The 20864-nt window shown below is 41.1% G+C and overlaps 1 protein-coding gene across 1 annotated transcript in view; it reads right to left on the bottom strand.

Annotated features, from left to right (window-relative positions):
• The window catches only part of cpne9 (copine family member IX), a 101119-nt gene that overhangs the window by 52688 nt on the left and 27567 nt on the right, over window positions 1–20864 (bottom strand). Inside the window, exons 5-7 of the mRNA XM_030776621.1 lie at window positions 14939–14978; window positions 13434–13436; window positions 6395–6471 (exon numbers count right to left, since the gene is read on the bottom strand). Coding sequence (XP_030632481.1) covers window positions 6395–6471; window positions 13434–13436; window positions 14939–14978 — 120 coding nt within the window. The remainder of the gene's footprint in view (window positions 1–6394; window positions 6472–13433; window positions 13437–14938; window positions 14979–20864) is intronic.

Raw genomic sequence — 20864 nt, 5'->3', positions numbered from 1 at the left:
TTCTTTTGTCTCTGAATCGAGGAGAAGGAAGAATGGAACAGACTGGGATGTTTGGGTAAAAGTGGGCTAATTACTTCATTTCTTTGTCCTAGGAAGAAGGTTTGGAGATTGAAGATAAGGAGTGAATGAAGAATAATACAGCAGGATCTGTCTCCAGAGAAGAGGATCTCTAAGCGCTTCACATATACCTCCAGAGAGGACACGCAGAGAGGCTCCCATCTGCCACGTACTGAGGGTCGTTTCCTACCACGTCCCAGGTGTTTATTTTTAGTTTCACCTTGATGTTAACCTTGAAACCTAACTGAATTGATGCCTAATACCACCCTGAGTGTAGGGAAGGGCACAATAAAAACCCAGGAGACAAGTAATTTAGCCATGACAGGAAAAGAAGCCTTTTCATTTACCTTAGTAACTCCCATAATCAGATCAAACCATTTCCATAAACGCAGTGAAATGAAAGTGTGTGTGTGTGTGTGTGTGTGCACGCGCACACGCGATTGTGTGTGTGTGTGTGTGTGCATGTGTGCCTATTCCAAAATAACCTTACACAGAATGTCTCAGCTCTGAGCCCTCATATCCATACAGCTAAATATTATTGGTAAATGGAGCCTTGTCTCACCCTCCACACACAGTACATGTACACTCAGTCCCCTTAACTAAGGCCTAATCTCCATGGCCATGCCCCCCCCCCTCCCCCAACACTCAAACACACACACACACACACGCAAATTTTTACAGAAATATCTTGAAGAAATATACAAATATACAAACACGTGTGTGTGTGTGCGTGCATGTGTGTGTGTGTGTGTGTGTGTGTTTGAGTGTTGCAAAACCACAGTGTCAAGTGCTCTGGTAACAGGAAAAAAAGGACATAAATATTTTTTTAGTCAAATCGTCCTTTCACCCTCACGGCTGTTATACATTTTTAATCCACACTATTCTATTCCATTCTATTCTATTCACTATTCTGTGAAACATGCTCTATGTCATAGTCTGAACTTTGTTTGAAATTCAAATCAGCTCAATAAATCTTACACAACACATGGTATGCTGAGGAGAAAAACCACATGCAGAGTGGCCCGCTGAGACCGGGGTTTGGTCTTGGTTACCGCTATTTAAACCAGCAGTGACATCAAAGTTAAGCAGCCGCACATACAGTACTTCTGAAGCGCAGAGTCACAAAGTTTTCCTGAGTAGGAAGAGGATTGGTTGAGACTGGCGTGAGAATAAAGGGGAATGAGAGGTCTGGTTCTGTGCCACTTATTGGACCATCATTCCAACTCCACTGAGACACATCAAGCACCACTGCATATGGTCCTTAAATATTTAATCAGACAGATTGCCAATACAGTGCATCTGTGTCTGGCTCCGGCGAATGAGACATCATTTTCCTGATTAAACGAAAAACAAACTCAGAATACCTCACCGCTCTCAGTCACACACCGGGAGAGTTAGCAGAGGTGCTGCCAGTCTAGCTCCTCCCTTTCCTTTTTTTTTTTTTTCTTCAATTTTGGGGATTTCTGCTGTGCATGCTACACGGAGCGCGTCCATTGAGACCTGGAATCCCCAAACATGCTATTAGAGGCTCTGGGGGTTGGAATGTTCACTTAAACTTTTTTTTTTAAATTTATCTAGGGTCTCTCAATCAAAGCCACAGTCGACTCAAGGAGTCTGGAGAAAAAAGAAGCTCATACATACCAATTTGAATTTCTAATCTTGAGGGAAGGAGGGAGGGAGGGGATGGAGAGAGAGAGAGAGAGAGAGAGAGAGAGAGAGAGAGAAACCCTAGCTCTTTGGACTGACGTCATTAAATTGGAAAGAGGGGATGGAAATAAATTAAAGGAGAAAAAATTGCCTCCATTTTATGTAGGTCAGAAGCGTCTATCTGTTAAATAATGGAAAAGGGTGCAAAGTGTGCGTAGGTGTGCGTGTGTGTGTGTGTGTGTGTGTGTGTGTGTATGACATGAAGTTGTTAAGTCAGAAATGAATCATAGTTTAATCTGTGCCCTTTGCAGTCAGAGCCTGGCACAAATGTATCACACATAAGAAATCTCAAGGCCTGATTGGTCAGTGATACATAGCAACAGGGAGTCCCTCATCTCATAGAACATGTGTGTGTGTGTGTGCGTCCAGTGATCGGGCCTGCTGATCAGACTGAACCAATGCATCGTGTGACAGAGGGGATGCCACTGTATGGGGGATACATGAGCTTGGAGCTGAAATACTGTTTGTTCATGCTCTACATTTCTGGGGTTGTTTTTTGTGAAAGCATAAAAAAGTAAGAAAATATAAACATTCCATCTGTAATCAACAGCTGAACACACCAATAATCATCAGTTCACAAAATTATCAACCAAAATATGCTCATACCTTTTTAAACTATGCGCATATATTATTCATCACAAATTTATCAAGCTCTCTCTTTCTATGTATGTGTGTGTGTCTAATGTGTGTGTGCGTGTGTGTGTGTATGTGTACGTGTATGTGTGTGTATGTGTGTTTGAGTGTGAGTATGTGTTTGTGTAAGTGTGTGTGCATGCATGTGTGTGTGTGAGTGTGTGAGTGTGTGTTTGAGTGTGTAAAAGAGTGTGTCCTTACAGCAGAACTTTTGTCATAGTTGTCTCTTTGCTGTACCAAGGCCCTGATTTAATGAACCTAATGTCTCTGGACTTCCCCTGGTTTATGTCACCCAGCCATTGTTAGACGGCCTTCCCCTCTCTCGTCAGAGATGTCTGATGGTAGTGATACTGTATCAAGCTCTCCTGAGATATTACACTCTATCCCTCTGTTCTATTGTTAGGCCAGAAAAATTGATGGAAAGATGAAAAAGACTATCCAAAGAAAGGATACATTCAACAGAAATGTAATGATCGCTGGAGATTGAGACATGTGTTCTCAGTTACCATAGAAACATGCCAGTCAAGAGTGAAGCATTCCATGTATTTTTTGAGAGAGAGGGAGAGAGAGAGAGAAGGAGAAGGAGAGAGAGAGACAGACCGTGACCCATTTCAGTGTGAGAGCAATATCACGGAGCTGAAACATCAAATGCTCTCTTATTCTATTTCTGAATTCATCTGTTTTTTGCTCTTCTTTTTTCCTCTCCTCTTCTCTTCTGATACCTCAATAATTCCTCTTTTCTCCTCTCCCCCTTCTCTAAGAGAACATAAAACACAGCCTTGGGCTTGGCCTTTTCATAAATGCACTAAATATTCATGTCAGTACTCATTCCTCATCAACATTATGTGAAGTCATTTAAAAAAAGTTTTATATTTTCATATTGAAACCCAGACTGAAACTTCAGAGTCAGAGTGAAGGATGGACTATGATGTCATGTTTATGGGCAGTTACACAACCAATTATTTCACCTATCTCACACGCACTGGACTCCACCCACAACTGCTGACAATTCCATTACACAGATAGTGAAGTTTATTTGATCTGCAAGGCAAATTTTAAACAAGGTTAAGTTTAGGTCTACATTCAGCTCTGAGGCAGTGGAGAAATATGTTTAACTGCACTCCCCTGAAACTCCTGGACTGAAACATCTTTTGCAGGCAGACACCTGAGATGTCAACCAACACCAACACATTTTTTTCACTAATTACACACTGGGTCAGCAAACTCGAGTTTTGGATTCCAGTTTGGGTAGGTGCTCCACAAACATTTTGTCAATAGTGAATTGGACAGGAAAAGAGAATGCGATTTAAAATGAGAGTTCAGCAAAGATGTACTCTTAATCATAAAATACCTTTGATAATGCCATTAACATTCAAAAATCAATATCAAGGTTTGTGGAGTGTGATAGAAACCACCCCCCCCCTAGACTTTTTTCTTTGATAATATTTCAACTTCAGGGTTTCTGCAGTCACCCATTATGAATCCCTGTCTTTCTTACGAGAGCAACATCTTTCCAAAATAACAGTGTCATCTATGGTGTCAGTCCTGTTGGTGTGAGGTCACATGGATGACAGAAAACTGTAGCATGTTTTGATGTTCTGTGATTGTTCCTCAGTAACTAGATATTTTGACGATTTGTCTTTTTTTCCTTTTTTACAGGGCCAGCTATAAGTTTTGTAAACCCCTGCTTTGCTGCTAAAGTGTGTAAAAATACTTCTGTGAAGCAGAAGACTGCTACAAAATGATATTACAGAACAGTGTTTGAGAACATTCAACAGAATCAAACCTACATTTAAGGCCATCACTGTTAAGACACGTTAAGGCACACCATGCTGTACTTTGCAGTAGCTCATTGCGATGGTGTGCAATTACAGTAAAATGTCATTGAATTATATTTAGTTATTGTATGATTCTGCAGGCATTCCCAGAGGCCTCTCATGAAGAGAATGAGCATAGTTTTATCATCTGAAAAACTATTCATGGACAGAATAAAAAAACTTGCATCTTCTGTTGGTTCCTCTCGGTTTTCATTAAGAGGTCAATGAAATCACAAAAAAGTCCAGCAAGAACAAGTCAGACAAAACCCTGACAAAACCCTGACCCCCCTCCCCCACCCCCAAAAAGACATATTTAAGTGTACGTGGATCTTTCGGGGAGACGTGAACATGGAGCTGGTACAGAAGTTGCCCCTCCCCCCACGTTGGCGTTATTCATTAAAGTGGCTTCAGCTTAGTGCAGTACTGATGGTGTTTTACCGACCACAGATACTGACCAGTGTATGTGTGATAAAGTAAACCGCCGCCTCCACATACAAAACTCTGCTGCTGTTTATCTAGCAAATTATAAAGTGAGAATCACATTTACAGACAACAGGGTTTTCTCAGAAACAAGTGTCCAATCTCACTTGCTGACTTAACATGTCTCATTATTCAAAATGTCAACTGTGAAATGCATATTCTTTATTAGAATGCTGTTTTGCAATATTAAACCAAAACACTTTCTCCATCGTAGATCATTAAAATGTTGCCTGGCTTTATAACTGTCTTATGTTATTTATGTATTATTGCTTATTTTTTAATCTGAGACTGTATTATGAATCAAAAATGCAACAAATGCTTAACATCAGATCAAGCCATTAACTTCACGTTAATGTTAAAACTGGGAGGGAGGGACAAAAAAAGAGGGGATGAGAAGGGGTAATGGAGGAGAGATAGAGGGCACTCATTCATTTAACAGTGGTCTAACTCACAGCAGACTGACATATTGGGCTGTCAAACAGGAGCGATGCTGCTTTCGTCAAGGACACGTTGTCTTAACGGGGAGATGGCAGTCGCGGGATATTTGTTTGTAATGGATTTTAAAGCAACACAAGTTGAATCCACAATTGAAGGTAACCAGTGAGAATGATGGACATCTGCTCCTATTGGACCAGGTCGACTGGATTACGTTATTGGAATACAGGCAATGCAAGCAATATACCACTAACAGATATTCAGGTACGATATCCTGTTCATTAACTTTAGCTTTTTTGTTCAGTGCTTTATTTTTCAGCCAATGAAAAAACACACTGATCTGAATACGATGATCTGTTCTAATCTGAATCCAGTATTTAAGTCCAATGGGCCTCAACAGACCTCAGTTCATCCCAGAAACAGAGATACCAGTCTGAAGAAAGGAACTGTGACTGTGAGTGAAACCACACAAACTGGAGGTTAGACCAGTTAAGACTACACATACTCTGGATTTTTTTCTTTTTCTCAGTATTTGTTTAAAATCTAACTCACAAACTACAGCACAAGTACCGTACTCATGATAACAGTTGTATAAATGCAAACAACTAGCAAAGAGCAAGGTCTATTTTTGAGTGAATGCTGTATGCCAGAAAAGCCCTACCAGAGATATTCAGCTGAATGTATTCACCAGAGCACTTAGGACCATTGTTAACAATTTAGTATGCTTAGTGTACACTCTAACTGGTTCTTATGAACTATGGGCACAAACTGTTATAATGATGCTAATCAGTGGAGTCAGCTGTCTGATAGAGGTTACCAGGTGTTTCGTGTCACCCAGTCCACCACAGACCTGAGAGCTACTCAATAGAGATATCAGTGCTAAAATATGAACCAAAGGATCGAACTGGGGAACTGCTTCACTGCAGGTTGTGCATAACAAACAAGAGAAAGGTGATAGGAATGTTCCAATGAGAGACTCAGCTGATAGTGCACTCAGGTGTACCATGTCTGCATTGACAAGAGGTACAAATGCATTGTTTTAGAGAACTGTGGGTATCGCAGTTCTAGCCTGGTTATAATCTGACCTGTTGGTATGTGACTGCTTTTAGTTTCCCCACTGAAATGATCAGTGGAATGGATGAACAATCACTAATATCACACGGCATTCTGTACTGATCAGAATAAAAACAAATCCATTTATCAGTTGGGAGAGTGAGTGAGTCTTTCTGAATTTGAATGTAATGAAGGGAACAAATTTGACTTACGACAGCGATCTCTCCACACGACCACCTGCAGAGCCGATAATTTCCCCCAGGGTACAGAACGTCTGCCCTAGGAAGTCCTAACAACACAAACATCACACAAATACACAAAATAAACACAGCCTGTTTAGACTTAGCCATGACCTTTGACCCACAGGAAAATAACATTTAGTTCACCATGATTATGAGGAATATGACCATGATAAAAAAGAAAATAAAGAATGAGAGAGGACATCCACTACCTAGCAACAGTGTAAAAAAAAAAGACATAAAAAATAAAATGGGGACAGTCGCACATCAATCACTTGGAGTCATAGTATCAGGAACAGAAAAAAAATTACCATCATAACAATCATCATCATCGCCATCACCATCACCATCATCATCATCATCATTGCATGATGTCAATGAGCATAGGGAAAAGATATGGTGCAACAGCAGTTGTTTACAGAGTTGAGATAATGTGTTAAATGAACAGAAAAATATTCGCCTTCTGTAAGGCCATGTACAGTCTATGGGTAACAGGTTCTCTATACACCCTGGGTAAGGATAAATAGGGCAGACAAAATAAGGGGAACACCCAAAGAACTGAGATTACATTATATCACACATGCATGTAATGAAAGTATGTCTAAAATGATTCTACACATCCCTTGTTTATTTAAATACCTTGTGCCAGTGTGTTTTAGTTGTAAAAGATGTCTTAAAATCTATACTTATTCCTATCTGAGGAAAAAGGGAATTACTTAACATGTCAAAGGGAAGTGTGAAAAATCATAATGCTCACACCACACACTGACAAACTGGTCAACCAACGGCTCTCATGATTCCTCTACAGGGCGGAGCTACAGTCCAAAAATCGCTCCATGGACCAGACACAGTCTCCTCAACACATCTCTATATTCCACAATAAATTCCAAAATATCACCCAGAAAACACAAGGATCTCTGTAAACATCAAGTTTCATAAAGAATGAATAAACAACCTCCATAGCCTCACACAGTGTCATCACACGTCAGCAGAACATCCTTTCTTTTTTTTTCTCCACTTTCCCATCACAAAGAGTTATTAAGTTATGTTATTATGTTATAAAGTTATGTTGTTATGTTATCAAGATATGATTATGTTATTAAGTTATGCTGTTAAGTTATTAAGTTATGTTATTATGTTATAAAGTTATGTTGTTATGTTATCAAGATATGATTATGTTATTAAGTTATGCTGTTAAGTTATTAAGTTATGTTATTATGTTATAAAGTTATGTTGTTATGTTATCAAGATATGATTATGTTATTAAGTTATGCTGTTAAGTTATTAAGTTATGTTATTCAAGTTTCAAGTTTCAAGTTTATTTAGAGCCCAATATCACTGTTTACAGTCTCAAAGGGCTTCACAGGCCACAACAGTCAAAATCAAAACAGGACGGCATGTTATTAGGTTATGTTATGCTATTGAGTTATGTTATTAAGTTATATTATTATGTTATTAAGTTTTTAAGTTATGTTATTATTAGAGGTGTAACGCTACACGTATTTATAGCGTACCGTTCGGTACAGGATGTTCGGTTTGGTGCACATTGTGATCCGAGCGAATATAGTCTAGCTTTAACTACGTACGTTACGTGCAGAACTTTTAATGCTCTGATGGTCAGTCGACCGAAATGTTAAGGAATGGAGTGAAACTTGACAAGATACAGTGTGCCCTCTCCTTTATATTTCTGTGTGTGGAACTAAAATTAAAAACTCAGTTTCCTCTCCGATTCCATAACAGAGCCATAGCTTAGCAACAGAATTAGCACACGTTTAGTGATGTAGCATCGTAAGCATGGCAACTGCAAACCCAGAGATTGAGGACTCTCCTGTATCCTTCAGGTCTCCTGTTTAGGCACATTTTAGATGTTTACAAGTTAAATTCAAAATAAATTAAAAGAAAATTCATGTTTTGCATGAATCTTTTTTTTTTTCACTGTATCAAAAATGTACCAAACTGTGACTCCAAAACTGAGGCACGTACCGAACTGTGACTTTTGCATACTGCTACACCCCTACTTATTATGCTATTAAGATATGTTATGAAGTTATTAAGTTACGTTATTAAGTTATGTTATTATGTTATGCTATTATGTCATTAGGTTATTAAGACAAGACAAGACAAGACAAGACAAGACAAGACAAGACAAGCCTTTATTAATCCCCAGGTGGGGACATCTGGGTGTTAACAGCAGCGGAAAGAAAGAAAGACGGGCAAACAAGTATAGATAAAAAAATGCAAGATAAAAATACAATAAAATAAATATAATGTACTATAATAACACAAGAGCACAAACTGTACATGTAGTACAAAAGGTGCAAAGAGCTATGATGGTTGTCAATAAACAAAAGCATGGAACAGGTTGGGTGTTTACAGTGTCCAAAGAGTACATGAAGTGCAAAAAGGCAAGATAAGAGCGGTAAACAAATGACCAGGAGGTTCGGTGTTAGATATTAGTGTCCAAAGTAAATATATAGATTAAAAACCAGGTGACCGGGTGAGTTAGAGTGTGTTTAGTCCAGGGTATGTGTAGATAAATAAATCTGGCGTGGAGGGAAGGTTTCTAGGGAGCACTTGAATCACTCCGTCTTACACTTGGGGGAGATGAGCCTGTGGCTGAAGGTGCTCCCCATCTGCCACAGCTCATCGTAGAGGGGATGAGAGGGGTTGCCCAGGATGGTCCTGATATTATACATCATCCTCCTCTCTACCACTGCCTCCAGACTGTCCAATTGTAGAACAACAACAGAACTGGCCTTCCTCACCAGCTTGTTTAGTCTGTTGGTCTCCCCAGCCCTGATGCTGTTGGTAAGGTAGTCTGTAATCCAGGTCAACATGCCATGGTCTACCTGCATGGCTGAGAGCTTCTCTGCAAGCAGGAGGGGCTGGATGGTGTTGAACGCACTGTAGAAGTCAAAGAACATGACTCTCACTGTGCTTCCTGGCCTCTCCAGGTGTGAGTAAGCCCTGTGCAGCAGGTAGATGATGGCATCTTCCACGCCATTTTGGGCATGGTATGCGAACTGCAGAGGGTCCAGAGAGTCACTCACCAAGGGCCTAAGGTGCGCAGAACCAGCCTCTCGAAGGTCTTCATGACGTGCGACATCAGTACCACTGGCCTGTAATCATAGAGAGAACTGGGACATCCTTTCTTGGGCAACAATGCAGGAGGTCTTCCACAGCTGGGGCACCTTATTCAGCCTCAAGGAGAGGTTGAATAGGTGCTGGAACACTCCTGCAAGTTGTCAGGCACATGCCTTAAGCACCCTGGGATTGATGTCTGGACCCATTGCTTTGTTGATTCGGAGTTCGGATAGCTCCTCTCTCACCTGGCTGGGTGCGATGACTGGGCTGGTGGGGGGAGGAGGGGTCACTGAGGCCCTGTTTACAGCTTGCATTAAGATCCGATTTTGGTGATTTGATCACAAGTGGACAACTCAAAAGTACAGGTGTGAACGCATCCAATGTGCATTAAGGTCACATCGAGATCCGATCACTCAGGACACACGGCAGCCGTGGCCTAAAGGTCGGAAAACCAGGCTCGTGACTGGAGGGTTGCCGGTTTGATTCTTGAGCAAGGTGCTTAACCCCAATGCTCCCCAGATGCAAGGAATGCTGCCCACTGCTCCTGTGTTTGGTGTGTGTGTTCAGTACTGGTGTGTTGGATGGGTTAAATGTAGAGGACAAATTCATAGTGTATGTAATCATGGCGATTTACATTATTTTTTTTTTTATTTACATTACATTTTACATTCAGAGGTGGTCTGGACCGCATACGAACACATTCTTATAGCAGTGTAAACACGAATGCGAACTCGACCACATTGAGCAACCGCCTACTCAACTGACGTCCCCTGCTTACGCGGAAGTACGTATGTACACATTCGCTCGCCAATGGCGCCATATTAAAGTATGACAACAGGCAACAACAACAACAGGCAAAATGGATATTGTTTTGATTTCTTCTTCTTCTTCTTCTTTTAATTTCCAACACACTAGGCACGGGAAGTGCAATGATGCCTCCTGCCGATTCAAAACAACAACGTTTAACGTGAAAAAACTTAACATGGCTTAATGTTCCAAAACTGCGATAAACCATCACCAAATTTCTCTCGGACATCTCTTGTCAGAAACGCCTCCTCCTGTCAAAAAATCAAAATCGAAATCCTAGGAGTATGGTCATAATCTCATGTTAAAGGTTTTCCTCTCCGTTGACACACATTAAACAGCTTAACGTGCCTTAATGTCCCAAAACAGCTATCAATGATCACCAAATTTGTCTGATATCTCAAATGTCATAAGCACTATCTCCAATCAACAAAACAAAACTGAAATTCTGAAAGGGGTAACGTGTTGGAAATGAATTATGTGCTTATTTGCATATAGAGCGGGAGAGTGAGATCCGATCTCAAGTGGTCATTCAAGACACAGATTCTAAAGCCAGGTGTACACGGACGTTCTTAGAGCTGTCCACTTGTGATCAGATCACCAAAATCGCATCTTAATGCAAAGGTGTAAACAGGGCCTGAGATGTCCAGTGGCATCTGTGTTGGGGGAAAGTGTCAGTCGCGAGGTAATCGCCAGTGGCAGGGAGGCATAGAGAGGGGAGGGTAGCAGCTGAGGTGTGGATTGGACAAAAAAGGTTTAGCTCACTTGCACGTTCCTGGCTTCCTTCCACGGCTGGACCTAGGTTTTTTTCTCCAGTGATCCTCTTTAACCCATCCAACACCTCCTTGTGTTGTTCTTTTGTAGCTTTCCCTCTAGCTTCTCCCTATAGCTGTTCTTGGCCTTCCTCAGTTCCCTCTTCAGCTCTGACCTCCTCCCTGAACCCCTGCCATGAAAACCCTCTTCTTCATGTTGAGGAGGGCTTTAATGTCCTTGTTAATCCATGGTGTATCGTTTGGACAACAGCGGACCCTCTTGGTGGGTACAACGCTGTCCTCACAGAACCGGATAAAGTCTGTAATACATTGGGAGAGTTCCTCAGCATCCTTCACGTGGTCCTCCAGGGACAGGTCCCAGTCTGTGGTCTGAAAACAGTCCTGCAGGGCCTCCTCAGCTTCTCTAGACCACACCTTCACAGTCCTGGCGGTGGCGGACTGCTGTCTGACTACAGGCTTGTACTGAACTACTGAGAGGAGGGTGGGCAGTGGAGTTGTATGCCTCCTTTACGTTGGCATACAGCAAGTCCAAGATTTTTTTCTCCCTTGTTTTGCTTTGCACATACTGGGTGAAGTTAGTAAGGGTTTTGGAGAGGGAGACATGGCTGAAATCACCTTTGACTGTCATGAAGGCGCTGGAGTGTTATGATTGTAATCCCAGTAGAGTGGATGACATCACATGCGCACACAGCCATCGCCGATGGTGGAATGTATATAACAACAGCTATGGTAGAGAACTCCCGAGGCAGACAGTATGGCCTCAGTCCCACAGCCAGCAGTTCTATATCTGGAGTACATATGCTCACCTTCACTATTACATGCCCAGGGTTACACCATTTCGAGTTAACAAAGACGGCTATACCTCCACCTCCTCCTTTCTTCTTACTGCTCTGTTGCCCCCTGTCCGCTCACACAAGCATGAAGCTGGCTATTTCAACTGAGCAGTCCGGTATATTCCCATCAGCCATATCTCCGTGAAACACAATAAACTGCCCTCCCGATACAATGACTGCTCGCCAATGCTGTAAGTTCATCCATTTTGTTGGTAAGCGATCTCATGTTCCCCATGAAAATCGATGGAAGGCAAGGTTTAAGTCTCCTGTTCCTCTCTCGCCTTTCCCCTTGCCTTCGCACTGGCTCTCGCCTCCTGCCAATGTTTCTGCAGCTCTGCAGGTATGTCTGCCGGCAGCACCCCCACTCGAGTCTGATGCTCCAGGAGCACTTCTCTCGTGTAGGTGGGCATTGTCTGGTCTGACACGCACACGAACAAACACAAGTACGCAAACTAAACTAAAACTACAACTGACTAATTAAACTAGCAATCAAGAAAAATATAAATGAAGGAGATAAAGGCATGCTCAAGCGTAATGTTAGAGCGATGGAAAAAGAAGGAAAAACCAGTGAAAAAGTCAAAGAAAGTTAAAAACTGTAGGAGCTGCTGTAATGGGCTGCCACTTGCGATAGCAGCACACTAGAGTCGAGTTATGCTATTATGTTATGTTATTAAGCTATGTTAGTGTGTTATTAAGTCATGTTATTAAAATATATTATTATGTTATTAAGCTATGTTATTATCCCTCACTGTCACCTTTTTGAGTGTCGGTGGTTGTTAGTACAGGACGAGCTTTTTCCAAAATGTTCAGTCTTATTTATGTGAGCTTTCCATGTTTTCCAAAGCTCTGAGTCTAATGGGATTTATAAATCTAATTAAAAATAGCCATTAAGTGAGTTCAAAAATGGTAACTCTTGAAGTGCTTTTTCCACCAGAGTGACTGGTTCTTTTTTTCTTTTTTACTTTTGCTTGATTTGGCTCAGAAATTGTTCTTTTTTTCTCTTTTTAATCTGGTAAACCAGTTTGGCTGTTTAAAATGATTATGATGATAAAAATGGAAACGAAACACAAGAGTTCTCTACAGTCACAGACTTTACGATTCTATCACAACACATGTGGTAACTTTCTTGGTTTGCTTTTTTCTTGTTTTTTGTTTGTTTGTTTGTTTTTTTCTTTTTTTTTCATGGCTCCTAGTATCAAGAAGAACCCTTATAGAAGATCCTTTGTCAATGCTGGTATTGTCTTGAGGAGGTATGCCTTTAATATTTAACAGAAACATTGTACAATCAAAACTGCAAACAGATAACCTCCTTTTTGCATTAACTTTTCATAGAAAAAACCTGAAAACTGAAAAAAAAAACCTCTAAAACTGAAAACACAGACACTTACACAGTAATAAATACTTACTTTCTACTCATCCAATGGAGGCAAAAGAGGAGCAAAAAAAGATGTCAGTTTTAAAATCTGAAATGAAAGACAACAAATAGAAATCAGCTGTCAAAAATGAAAATCATTTCACCTTCTCATTTTATTGTTGAACATATTTGACATTGATATGCTAGATGGAAGGCACAGACAAACTGACAAAGAGACAAATGGACAGACAGACATATGGAAAGATTTTAGATGGGGGGAATTCTGATTGCAGAAGTTTTTCAGCACAGATAATGCTATGAATTTTAGCATAGATCATTTTATGGATTTCAGCACAGATAACGCTTTGTATTACAGTCATACACTGTCAGACCTCCCCTCCCAGATCTCACCCACCGACCATCAGGAAGATGAGACAGATTAATCATTAGAGGTCAAAGACCATTTTACTTTTTCTGGAAAAAAGCCACATGCACCTGTAAAAACATGGGGGGGCAAAATATTTTGGACTGTGACAGTATGTTTAGAAGTCACCACGCAGCAAAACAAATGCTCCTTTTGACAGTTTTACACAAAACAAAGCAAGTAACAAGGACCTTTAAGGGACATCACAGGCAAATTTTTAAGTTTTACATTTTTGTCATTTCTTAAAAAAAAAAAGAAAGTAAGAAGGTAAAAAACTGTTGTTGACACTGTCAGTGTTACTTATGCTCTGGTGAAGATGAAACAGCCCAGCAGCCTTGGCCTGTGGCACCATTTTACATTTCTACCTTTATTCTTCTCCTTTCTTTCCTCAGCTCTCCACACTTACGCTAAAAACAGAAGATTTCCCTCAGTTTTGGTAAGAGAAGCATCTGAGGCAAAGGACTTTAATCTGCTATATTCCTCTCAAAGACCCCATACAGCGCAGTGTGCCATCATAAAACTCATACTTTCACCTTTTTTAACCTACTGTACTGAACACATCATTTAAGAACAGGCATCATGGCCTGAAAAGCCTATAAGAGCACTACTTAATGTATATGCATGTTTATAGGGTGTGTGCATGTGTGTGTGTGCATGTGTGAATGTGTATGTGTGTTTATAGAGTGTGTGTGTGTGTGCGTGTGTGTGTGTGCGTGTGTGTGTGCGTGCGCGTGTATGTGTGTGTGTGTGTGTATGTCTATGCGTGTTTATAGAGTGTGCGTGTGTGCGCGTTTGCGTGTGTGTGTGTGCATGCGTGTATGTGTGTGTGCATGGGTGTGTACATGTGTGATTAAGCAGTCTCACTCAGCCATAGATTGAATGTGAGGAGAGTGCATTGCCAATAAAGCTTTACTCCATCCAAGGTCCTTTGGTAATGATTTTGCATCTTCAGACTTCACTATAACAGCTAAAATCTCCAGTAACTCAGTACAATTTCAACTGTTTCACCCACTCAGCCCATATGGGTTAAAAACACATAGTCCCCGGCTCATCTGAGAATGCATGCAGAGCAAATACTGTTTTATCTGTCTCTCCACTTAGAGAATTGCAGTGCCTTTAAAAGGGTCAAGATCAGACAGACACACAGATGAAAGGAGGAGTTGTTATAAAGTGGAGTTTTTTGTGTTCAGTATAAGACAGGGGAGAGAAGGACAGCACTCATACAGTTCCTGTCTGAAGACTTACATGCTTAGAGATGTTTGAGCTCCTGGTGTCCACATTGTACCTAAGAGAGGACAGAAAGGATAAATCACACTCTGAAATGTAATGTCGACCCCCCCACCCCACCTCCGCCCACCACCACCACCACCCCGCCCCCTGTGCCCAAAAAAAAGAAAAGAAAGAAAACCCTGACAGAGTTTCAGTCTTACCCACAGTGCCTACACAACCAATTAGCTGCACTGGAGGTTTCTCCATAATTACCCATGTGTTGGGGGAGTGCAAAAACAGAAAGAGAAAGAGAGATTGTGCGGCGATGGCAAGATCTAGCCGTGAAAATGACGAGCAGTAGATGTATAGAGTCCAGTCATTTTTCAGGTCTGTAAGAATGCTCCATTATCCCCCCAGGTCACTGAGTCCCTCAGAAACTCCTTATATCAGCCCTCATGAATGAAGCTTCTTTCAAATGATTTTTGTTCATGTTTGACAAAGGGAATCCTCTCTATCCTATTGCCCCCTCTTGCTTTTATTTCTCTTTCTTTTCCCTCTCTCTCTTTCTCCCTTGAATTACATTAGAGACCTGATTTATCCCTTCCCCTTAGCATATCTCTCCCTCTCTCATACACACACACACCACACACACACACACATACTTCTAAGTAAACTGAAGTCAATGCACTTTAGTCTCAGTGGTAAAGAAGACAGTCTCAGACTACTACCATTAGGGATCCTAACTCTTCTGAATTTGATCTCTAAGAACTCAAAACATAAGACTAATTCACTGTTATGGCCCTTTGAATGTCACACTCTTAAAATAATCACACTGTAATTCAGCGCCGTTATAAATATTCAAGCCATTCCAATAACTGTCAAGTTCAAACATAAAGTGGAACAAACAATAATTACTCTATGCCCCTACACAGACAATCTATTATGTTTACATCTGTGATGTATAAGCTTTATGAAGCACAATGTTTTATATTCAGCACTTATAGTTTCAGTGGCAAAGGTCTGTGCAAGGTCATATCTTTGATGAATATGATGAATATAAATATGAATGTGAATGATGAATGTGAAAGAAGAATGGAAACATGTTTATTCTGCGTTGGACAGGGTTTTTCCATAACGGGAGAGTTGTCTGACGTGAAGCCACAGTGTATAACCTAGCTCTCTGAAGCCTGAGTCAGTGAACACACACATACACATACACACACACACATACACACACACACACACACACACACACACACACACATACACACATACACGGCAAAAAAAGCTATTAGTGTGAGGGGTGTGGAGTAAATTAGGCATTTAGTGGATTACTGTGAGACTAATACGGAGAAATGGGAAGAGACACTGTCACTTCAGCCTGGACACTGGGGGGTCCGTGCCTCCTCTTTAGAGGAGATGTTCCATGATAATGAAGGAGCAGAGAGAGTGAGGGATCTGATCAGAGGATACGGCACCCCTTCATTCAAACACAGGAGACACACAGTCACAGAAATGTACCTGAAGATCGTGATACATTGCATGTTACATTAAAATAAAACTCATTAGTACTAATCATACAGAGTCTATTTCTATATTTTTCTCTCTTTGTTCAGTTTCAATGTTGAACATTTCCATGTTTTTACAACTGAGTAAAACCAATACAGAGCAGGGTTCAGCTGAAGAGGTTTCCAAAAGTCATGCACCTTTGAGGATTATCTTTCCATTTGCAATTTATATTATGAGTATTACGAATCGATTTGAGCTATTAAAAGTTGATTAGTGTGGCATGTGTGCCTACCAAATAATGTGACCACAGCATGGAAAATGGGATATTAAGTAACTTTTTACCAGTAGTGAACATTTGAAAGATTACTATTACACACACTTTAACAGTATCATGCCATGTTACCATAGTACCCAAAAATGTAGAATTATTACTTAAAAATTACCCCTAAATTACCTCTAACTCTATCTATGTACCTTAACTGACTTATCCACACCAACTCAAACAGAAGTTTAAAGATGGTTTCAATACAAGTGCTAACCAGTAAGTACCAGCATTCCTGTCACACAATTGCTGTCCAAACCCAGACGTACTTGACCGACTGCTGATTCTTTTGCACAGGCTGTGACACACGTAGGACTGTTGACTGAAAGGATATAACTTAAATAAGAAAACAGCTTTTCTGATCATTTTTTAAAAATAATTTTTGAGTTCTCTTTCCCTGCAATGTTACAGTACCAGGCCCTAAGCACTAAAGCTAAGCCATAGCAGTATGGAATGGGTGAAGAATGTTCCAGAAGAAAGCGGGAAGGCTTTGACTGAGTTGGTGAGGAGGGATTCCATGAGATGATGCGCTGACAGTGCTGCATGATTTTCACTTAAAAAATCAGCTTAAAGGAAGAGGGGATCAATTGGAAGGGCTTTGGCTACAGTTTGGCTTGCCCACTGCATCTCCTCTCTGAGCTCAAACAGAGCTGTGCATTGTAAACAGTGCTGTGTGAGTATATCTGTTACATTGTGGGGACACTGTGCTTCACACCGACATGTCAGCATCAGAGAGAGGGCTGAGTGGAAACGATTCCTCCAGTCTTACTGAGATACAACCGTAGGTCTTCCAATCATTCACATAACGGACAAGCAAGGACAACCAAGGAGTTCACTGACACAATGTGTACAAACTGTCTGAAAAAGTCTTCTGCATTATCAAAATAAAATTAAATGAATGAATGAACGATTGAACGAATGAACGATCGATCAAACGAACGAACGAATGAAATGAATGAATGAATGAATGAAATGAAATGACAAAAAGAGGACTGCAGAGGTTTGCGAAGTTTTTCATCTCTGCTGAGTGTAAACACATCAGGTGTGTTTTGTGGCATTAGGAAGGCAGTGTATTCATATTCTCTCCTTGTCTCTTGGTTCCCTGTACTTTACGGCAGTGGTGATGGACATGTGAAAGCTTCACTAGGCCAACCGAGACCAGGAGAGCGGGTAGAATGACAGCCCCACGGGGGTGGATGACGGACGGGCAGAAGGCATACTGCCTCACTGTCATGGCACTCTGAAATCCTGGCACAGTGTTGGGAAAACCCAATGGGCCTGAAGTGGGGGTGGGAGGCGTGGGGCAGTTGGGGGTTTTGGGCTATTCAATTCAAATGCGCCAGCTCCCCTGCTAAGTTATAAGTGTACAGAGAGAAATAGAATGTCTGAACAACTCAAAGGTTTTATCTTTTGGATTGTGGATAGTTCTATACAACCTACAAATCCTCATTCTGGAACATTCTACATCTCTTTCTCATACTTTTCACACATTTCTTACCCAGATACAACAAATTTATCTTCAACCTTAGATCAGAATTTATCGACGTTAATCGACACAAAATCACCATAAGCACCGCATGTCCGGACGCCATGCACATATATCTTTGAAACCTCTATGCAATGCTTGTAAACCCACTGACAACACATCTATGTTAGGCCATTTGTGTCTTGGCGCACTGAGATACCATTGCCTGATCCTTAGCTGACATCCTGTTGCCTCCTGGATGGTGTACTTCAACAGGGACCTGGTGTTTACAAGATCTCTGTTCTTTTCTGTTCCATCCGACAAGAAAACTGCCTACAATAGACACCCTCTGGATGGATTGGCAAGCGTCGCATGGACATCTCAAACATACATGTGTGCTGTGTGGGTATATGACTTGTGTTGATTTGCGTCAATAAATTCTGATCTTCAGCCAGCATCCTCCTGCTTCTTCGGTAATGCTGCTTTGACGTTATAGCGACGCCACATTACCTACTGTGCTTCTCTCATTATAAACTGAAGGTACAGTATTTGGATGAGTGTTAGACTGCCTTTCAAATTCTAATCTCCAGCCAACGTCTCCCCTGCTGTTTCAGCGATGCTGTTTCGAAGCGTAGCCATGTAACGGGGTGGACTACTCAGAGCTCGATTTAAATTGCACGTCCAACGTTCGGAACAATTGCTAGACTACATTCCAAACTCTGATCTTCAGCTGATGCCTCCCTGCTACTTCAGTAATGTTGTTTTGATGTCACGTCGATGTCACGGCGAAGACTGCGCCGCTCTCCTTTTAAATCGCATGTCTGATGTTCGGACGAATGCTAGACTACGTTAAAAAATAGAAAGAGATGCTTGGATGACATTCTGCTGCAATGCCAAAATCCTGGCAGCTTATCTGTGCTGGGGTATCTACTCTCCATCTCACTCACTCACTCACTCACTCACTACTCACTCACTCCTTACTCATTTTATTTTATATTTATAATTTTTCTCTTGGAGCAACAGATGAGCAATAATCTGGCTCGTGTGGTAAATCAAATTACGGCCCAGCATGACAGGCCTTGGAGCGCAAGCAAAATGAAATTTAGTTCACAAGAGTGATAGACTTGCCCCCCCCCCCTCCCAAAAAAAAAATCCTAATGACCTTCATTTACATGAGAGAATGAGAAAAGTGGCAGAGAAGGAGGGAGAGCATTCAAACACTGACATTGGTACTCAGACTGCAACTGAACATGCCACATTCTCTCACAAACAACTCTTCTCCTATCAAAACAATTTATAACAAGGTAATGAGAGAGGGAGAGAGAGAGAGAGAGAGACTGACACAGAGACAGAGAGAGAACAGGTGTGTTAGTCATAAAGAGAGGGAAAAAACTGATTTTTTCATTCCAATTTAAAGTAGCTTTCAAAAACTATTTTTTGTTATTGTTTATGGAGTGAGAACTATAGAAACACCTGATACTAAATGATGATATGATGAGGTATAACAACATTTGTTTGGTTCTCATGTGTTCATGACCCCCAGTCCTGCACTGTTTAGCATGAAGCAGTCATTTCATATCTCTGACACAGGGAACAGATTCACTCCTGTCTCCTTCATTACTGAGACTTCACTGTAGGCAGTCATCACTGATTTGAACTGTTTTCTGACACACTCCCAAATCACAAGACCTCTGACTGATCTTTGGAAATGAATGTTAAGTGTGCAGACAAACATACACACACACACACACACACACACATATATATATACATACATACATACATACATATATGTATATTCATCAAGAGCCACACAATATTGATGATATTGCCAGGGGGAAAATCCACAGAATGTCATTGCAATCTGGGCACGTTAGCCAGGCAGACAGAATGAGACAGAGCCCTGCACACAGACTCTCCCACTGAAACAATCCGGGGGTGGATCAGTCTTATTCACCAAGGTAGTCTTATCCTCTGCCACCTACCTTTATTAAAAAAAAGTCAGAAAGAAAGAAAGAAAGAAAGAGAGAAAGAAAGAAAGACAGACAGTATCTTTTAACTTTAAAGAGGCCCCAGGTGTAGGAAATTGACAACTCCTTCAGTTAAGTCATTTTCCAAGAAAAACAAGGTATGTGCCGTTTTCATCCTTAGCTCTTGAGATGAGAAAAATCGTTTAGAAAAGTGCTGCAGAAAGCAGATATCGAGCGAAAGGCAAGATCTCGATTATAGGACAGAGATATCGGCTACCAATGATGAGAGTGCGGGGGAGATCAAATGTTCCCTACCAGTCTCTAATCGCAAAGCCCAACTGCTCCAGAGAAAACTATCCTACCCTTGCTCCTCCTTTGCCTCCTCTCCTGGCCTCCCTCAGTGTTAGCATTACAGAGGAACACACAGACCTGGGCCAGTGAGACCACAGAGATATCGGACTTCCTTTCTTGCAAGCCTCTAAAGATGTCTGGATCACTCTACCATCCCGGCTCCTCAACCGATAAAGAATAATGAATCCATTTATACTAAGGTTCACCACAGTGAGAGCTAAAATTTATAGGAAGAACTGTAAATATTGAGCTATATATTTCTTGTTTGGGATCCAGCTATATATATCATAAATTCTCAATGATGGCCAGGGCCTTTATTCATCTCAGATAAAGAAAGAACCAGGC

This window comes from Chanos chanos, chromosome 6 (genome assembly GCF_902362185.1).
Source record: "Chanos chanos chromosome 6, fChaCha1.1, whole genome shotgun sequence".
Classification (NCBI taxonomy): domain Eukaryota; kingdom Metazoa; phylum Chordata; class Actinopteri; order Gonorynchiformes; family Chanidae; genus Chanos; species Chanos chanos.
Note: the sequence above shows the minus strand (reverse complement) of the source record. Positions and strands in the feature narration are given on the sequence as shown.